This window comes from Zea mays, chromosome 1 (assembly GCF_902167145.1).
Source record: "Zea mays cultivar B73 chromosome 1, Zm-B73-REFERENCE-NAM-5.0, whole genome shotgun sequence".
Classification (NCBI taxonomy): domain Eukaryota; kingdom Viridiplantae; phylum Streptophyta; class Magnoliopsida; order Poales; family Poaceae; genus Zea; species Zea mays.
This window is the reverse complement of record NC_050096.1, coordinates 227,730,595-227,737,568: the sequence shown is the minus strand read 5'-3', so window position 1 is coordinate 227,737,568 and position 6,974 is coordinate 227,730,595. Positions and strand designations below refer to the sequence as shown.

At 48.3% G+C, this 6,974-nt stretch overlaps 1 protein-coding gene across 1 annotated transcript; it reads left to right on the top strand.

Annotated features, from left to right (window-relative positions):
- The first annotated feature begins 1,070 nt into the window (after positions 1 to 1,070).
- Positions 1,071 to 5,024, top strand: LOC100281200 (uncharacterized). The gene is given in 3 exon segments (NM_001154119.2): positions 1,071 to 1,444; positions 3,360 to 3,685; positions 3,814 to 5,024. Coding segments are annotated over 3 exon segments (1,611 nt in total). The 5' UTR covers positions 1,071 to 1,299; the 3' UTR covers positions 4,954 to 5,024.
- Positions 5,025 to 6,974: the final 1,950 nt, after the last annotated feature.

Sequence of the window (6,974 nt, the reverse complement as noted above, 5' to 3'; positions counted from 1 at the left end):
TTGCTCAATTTGTAGCCATAGTCTGTGAGGGTTTGCCTCATCCAAAGTAATTGCGCACAACAATGGCCTGTGGCAATGTACTCGGCTTCAGCGGTGGAAAGAGCTACGAAGTTTTGTTTTTTTGAAGCCCAAGACACCAAGGATCTTTCCAGAAACTGACAAGTCTCTGATGTGCTCTTTCTATAAATTTTACACCCTGCCCAATCGGCATCGGAATATCCTATTAAATCAAAAGTGGATCCCTTGGGGTACGAAAGCTCAAACTTAGAAGTGTAAACTAAATACCTCATGATTCTCTTCACGGCCCTAAGGTGAACTTCCTTAGGATCAGTCTGAAATCTTGCACACATGCATACAGAAAGCATAATATCCAGTCGAGATGCACATAAGCAGAGTAAAGAACCTATCATCGACCCGTATACCTTTTGATCTACGGATTTACCTCCCGTGTCGAGGTCGAGATGCCCATTGGTTTCCATGAATGTCTTGATGGGTTTGCCATCCTTCATCCCAAACTTCTTAAGTATGTCTTGAATGTACTTTGTTTGGCTGATGAAGGTATCCTCTATAAAATGAGGATAAAATTTCAACATATGGGTCCTATGTTCAGGACATGAGACACCGAGTTATATAATTATTTAATATTTTTTGTGAAATAAGATCTCTGTTGTAGCAGGTTTTTACTGTATGGTTCTATATTTTAAAATAGAACCTTGATTAGGACTCTTTTACAAATTACAACAAAGTTTAGGACACTCTTACAACATATATTTTAGAATATGTGCTAGAGGGAGCTAGCTGGTAGTCGACTAATAATTAGTGGTCAATCTTTTTATTTCTTCTCTTCTCTTCTCCAATTTAGCAGAAAGATATGAGAAATCATTGGAAACTTCATTTTCGAAAGAGATTTCTATTTTTAAAAGTAAAAATAAACTAATTTTTCTTAGAAAAATACAAATCACTTAGGAAAATTGGTTCCTAAACTAGTTCTACATTGCTTTCTAAAGTCCATTGATATGACATTTCGTTCAATGATTGGCTGACAGAGGTGATAGCCGACAGCACAGTCGAGGACTCGAGGACTTGAATTGGAAGATGGCCGAAGAAACCTCATGGTTTGACCAGAGCGGCAGATAGAGTACCCCAAGGCCCAAACCCAAGTGCCCATCACGGAGCTCTCGCTAGCGACGACGACGGCGCCCGCTCGATTGGTGCTACAAGATCCCTCGTGCGTCCACCGGTTTGCGGCGTGGGGATCTCGGCTCTGACTGACCGTGCCCGGAGCCGGAGACAGGCGCGATGGCAGTGGCAGCTCCGGCCGCGGTGAGCACGGGAGCCGGGCAGGGCAAGGAGTACCCCGGCGGGCTCACCCTCTACGTTCTCCTCACCTGCGCCGTCGCTGCCACCGGCGGCCTTGTCTGCGGCTACGACATCGGCATATCCGGTAAGCACCGTCCCCAAGCTCACCGTGTCCGATCCTTCGTTGGCTATGTGGTTGTGGTTGTAGCATAGCTGGGTAGGGTTCGCCGCTTCGGCACTCGGCGTTGGCGATGATTGCTGTACGTGGGTTGTGGAAAACATACTCGCTTTCACTAATTACTAGTAGTACTTACCCATTAGTGACGTTTGGGAATGTTTTCAAGTTTCAACTTTGAAGTCAACGATTCTACACAATTGAGCTAATTGTCTAAAGAAGCAAAGATACATCGAGACACTAACACCAATGCACATAGTCTTATAAGGGCTTATAAGGACATGTACAACACTATTAAATAAGTGATTCTTTAAGGTATCTCTAAGGTTTAAGTAAAAAAAATCAAGATTACAATTTTCTATACATATTGTCTCTTAACTGTATTAATGATTTAAGAGCATGTCCAATATTGTCTCAAACTAGTACCTCAAATTAAAATATAGGGCTTTATATAAGAAAACTACTCTAACAGTGCCTCATTTTGTAAAATTTTATCAAAAACATATAGAGCGCCCTCTTAAGTGGCTGGAATAAACTATACCGTAGTGGGCTGCCCTATAATCTAGATTTAGTGCTTTATTGTTGGAGCAGAATATTTTTTTATAATGGAAACATGAGTTCTGGCTTTAGCATGGTAATGCGTACAGCCAACACAAGACAATTATTACATCCGAAAAACGTTGCATAGAAAATGAAACTAACTTAAAGAAGCAAAATCACGAGAATGTAGGTAACTCTAGTCATCCTCAATTCTTGCATTTGAACGTCATCCATGATTTGCAAAGACTTCCATCGCCACCACTTCCAACGCTTGACAGACATCGAGGATTTGTTGATGTGATTCCTCCTTCTGTAGAAGTCTCCAGAATCTGAACTAGTAAGTACCTATGAAAATGACCTGCAGAAATTATAGAGCCCTTATGCGCTCAAATCCTCGTATAAAAGAATATTTTGTTGGTGCTCTAAATCATATAAAATATACTTATTTTTAAATTATAGAGCATTTTTATAGAACACATTGTTGGAGATGATCTCAGGCCTAAGAGTTGTATTATATAGTCTTTTAGTTGTCTCTTATATCTAGGGGTGATAATGAGATCTAAATTTTACACTATAAAATTTAAGGATAAGATCGGATTAGAATCAGGTTATATTTCTATTTATTTTTGAACTAAAATTAATTTAGAGCTCTAACAAATTATAAAAAAATATTTGGCTCATGATTCGTTACCACACCCGTACTTTTACCTAGAAGACTGTTAGGTTTTAGATTATACGTGCCCTAAGAGCATCTCCAACAATGCCTCAAACTAGTGCCTCAAATTGAAATATGAGACTCTACACAGGAAAAACTACTCCAACAGTGCCCTATTTCATAAATTTTTATCAAAAAACTATAGGGCACTCTCTCAAGTGACTCAAATATACTACACCGTAGTGGGCTGCCTTATAATTTAGATTTGGGGTTTTACTGTTGGAGCGGGGTGTTTTGTTGATACCCTAAATTCTATAAAATATACTTATTTTCAAATTATATGACATTTTTATAGGTCACGTTGTTGGAGATGCTCTAAAACACTTTGCGTTTACGACTTTACCGTCTCGAGCTACTCGGTTTTAAAATTGTAAACTATTTAGGTGTCGTTTGGTTCACAAAATATAACGTAAATAGTAACGATAATAATTTACACTTGATTACTAGCGGTAACAAATTTGAATAAGATAGTATCAATGATATCCGATTACAGTTAGAATTAAACAATATTACCCTTATATTACAAATATGTGAACCAAAGAACACTTTGAATCTTTTTCTCGTGCATAGTTTTTTCTGCACCTAAATAATTTTCGAGCGGAACGTGATTCTGCACACACACATGCGCAGGCGGCGTGACATCCATGGATGCATTCCTGCACAAGTTCTTCCCGTCGGTGTACCGCAAGGAGCAGACGGCGCGGGGAGGCGGCAGCCAGTACTGCAAGTTCGACAGCCAGCTGCTGACCGCGTTCACGTCGTCGCTGTACCTGGCGGCGGTCGCGGCCTCCTTCTTCGTCGCGTCCGTGGCGCGCTCCCTGGGCCGGAAATGGTGCATGTTCGGCGGCGGCGTCTCCTTCCTCGCCGGCGCCGCCCTCAATGCCGCCGCGCAGGACGTCGCGATGCTCATCGTCGGCCGCATTCTTCTTGGCATCGGCGTCGGCTTCGCTGGCCTGGTAGGTTAATTGTTAATCCAGACTCGGAGCTGCCTGCAGCTCCGCCATTGCAGGATTACCTGGTGAAGAAATGAAACCAGACAGAGCATTCTCTGTTCTGTTCTGTTCTGCTGCTACAAATTTTGTAGTCCATCCCAATCTACCTGTCGGAGATGGCGCCGCACCACCTCCGAGGCACGCTAAACATCGGCTTCCAGCTGATGATCACCGTGGGCATCTTCTCCGCCAACCTCGTCAACTACGGCGTCGCCAAGATCAGAGGCGGATGGGGCTGGCGTCTCAGCCTCGGGCTCGCCGCCGTCCTGGCGGCCGTGATCACCGTGGGCTCGCTCTTCCTCCCCGACACGCCAAACTCCCTCATCCGCCGCGGCTACCACGAGCAGGCGCGGCAGGTCCTCGCCCGGATCCGTGGCGCGGACGTCGACGTGGCCGACGAATACGGCGACCTCGTGTCGGCCAGCGAGGCGTCCGCCGCCGTCCGGCGCCCGTGGCTGGACGTCCTCGGGCGCAGGTACCGTCCGCAGCTAACCATGGCCGTCCTAGTCCCCTTCTTCCAGCAGCTCACCGGCATCAACGTCATCATGTTCTACGCGCCCGTCCTGTTCAAGACGATCGGGCTCGGAGGGGACGCGTCGCTCATGTCGGCCGTCATCACCGGGCTGGTTAACATCGTCGCGACGTTCGTGTCCATCGCCACCGTCGACAGGCTCGGCCGGCGCAGCCTCTTCCTGCAGGGAGGGTGCCAGATGCTCGTTTGCCAGATCGTCATCGGAACCCTGATCGGCGTCCAGTTCGGGGCGAGCGGAGACGGAGCCGCCATCCCCAAGGCCTCCGCGGCCACCGTCGTGGCGTTCATCTGCATCTACGTCGCGGGCTTCGCGTGGTCGTGGGGCCCGCTCGGTGTCCTGGTGCCGAGCGAGATCTTCCCGCTGGAGATCCGGCCGGCGGGGCAGGGAATCAACGTGGCCGTCAACATGATGTGCACCTTCGCCGTCGCGCAGGCCTTCCTCCCGATGCTCTGCCACTTGAGGTTCGGCCTCTTCTACTTCTTCGGCGGGTGGGTGCTCGTGATGACTCTGTTCGTCGCGGCCTTCCTGCCGGAGACGAAGGGCGTGCCCGTTGAGAAGATGGGGACTGTGTGGAGGACGCACTGGTTTTGGGGAAGGTTCGTTGCTGACGCTGACATGGACGGCCGCGCGGGAAACCGCGACTCCGCCTTCCACAAGGGCAAGGACATTGCTGTAGAGAGCCGTAGTCGTCCTGTGTAGACATGGGTATTGGATTGGAGTGTGCAAGTGAAACACATGAAAGTATGAAACACGCACAAAAAATTTGGTTGTGGGTTGAGCTCACAAAATGGACCTATTTCTATCGTACGTTGGACGTAAAAACAAACTACCAAGAATTATAAAGAATTCTCAATAAATAATTAAATATAAATGTATGTCATTATTTACGTACCAATATATTAAATTTTAAATTCTAATCTATCCTATGCTAAGAGATGTATAAAAAACAAAATCTTATCATTTTTTATCCTTTATATTAGATAGAATTTTCACTTTTTTATATCTCGTAACATAGATTAAATCAGAATTTGATATATTATAGTAGAGTAAATAATAAAGTATATGTATAATTTTTGCGAATTTTTCATGACTTTTGATGGTTTGATTGAACATCAATTATATATCAAATCTATAACGGTTTTTGCGTTCTCTATATATGTCGTAGAAGAGACACCGACATACAAGAGTACATGAGAAAAGATAGATAGAGAAGAAGAGAAAAGCCTTAGCAGCGTAGAGTACGGTCCACGAAGTCATGACATCATAGCCTAAAGCACAAATGATTTTAGGCTTGTTTGGGACTGCTTGGGCTTCATAAAATTTAGCGGAGTTGATGAAACAGGACATTAGAAGCTTAAAAAATCATGGAACTAAAGTTGCAAACTTTTAGAATATATTTAGATAAGTCATTTTGTTTCTTATTTAGATTAAAAGTATTTTTAAAAACGTTTAAATTTATATTATACATCATAGCTTCACGACAACGGCGTTGTTGTGAAGTGGCGGTCCAAATCTGTCGGGGACCATAATTAGGGGTACCCCAACGACTCCTAATCTCAGCTGGTAACCCCCATCAGCACAAAGCTGCAAAGGCCTGATGAGTGCGATTAAGGCCAAGGCTCAGTCCACTCAAGGGACGCGATCTCGTCTCGCCCGAGCCCAGCCTCGGGCAAAGGCAACCGACCCCGAAGGATTCATGTCTCGCACGAGGGCCCCCTCAAGCGACGGACACACCTTCGGCTCGCCCGAGGCCCAGTCTTCGCGGAGAAGCAACCTTGGCCAGATCGCCACGCCAACCGACCGTATCGCAGGGACATTTAATGCAAGGATCGCCTGACACCTTATCCTGACGCGCGCTCTTCAGTCGACAGAGCCGAAGTGACCGCAGTCACTTCACCGCTCCACTGACCGACCTGACAGGAAAACAGCGCCGCCTGCGCCGCTCCGACTGTTGTGCCACTCGACAGAGTGAGGCTGACAGCAGCTAAGTCCAGCCTCGGGCGCCATAGGAAGCTCCGCCTCGCCCGACCCCAGGGCTCGGGCTCAAACTCGACGCCGGACGACGGATTCCGCCTCGCCCGACCCTAGGGCTCGGACTCAGCCTCGACCTTGGAAGACGAACTCCGCCTCGCCCGACCCAGGGCTCGGACTCAGCCTCGACCCCGGAAGACGGACTCCGCCTCGCCCGACCCCAGGGCTCGGACTCAGCCTCGGCCTCGGAAGACGGTCTCCGCCTCGCCCGACCCAGGGCTCGGACTCAGCCTCGACCCCGGAAGACGGACTCCGCCTCGCCCGACCCTAGGGCTCGGACTCAGCCTCGGCCTTGGAAGACGGTCTCCGCCTCGCCCGACCCCAGGGCTCGGACTCAGCCTCGACATCGGAAGACGAACTCCGCCTCGCCCGACCCCAGGGCTCAGACTCGACCTCGACCTCGGAGGAGCCTTCGCCTCGCCCGACCTCGGGCTCGGACCCGCCACGTCACAGGGAAGGCCATCATTACCCTACCCCTAGCTAGCTCAGGCTACGGGGAACAAGACCGGCGTCCCATCCGGCTCGCCCCGGTAAACAAGTAATGATGGCGCCCCGCGTGCTCCATGACGACGGCGGCTCTCAGCCCCTTACGGAAGCAAGGAGACGTCAGCAAGGATCCGACAGCCCCGACAGCTGTCCTTCCACAGGGCCCAAGCGCTCCTCCGACGGCCACGACATCACATGAACAG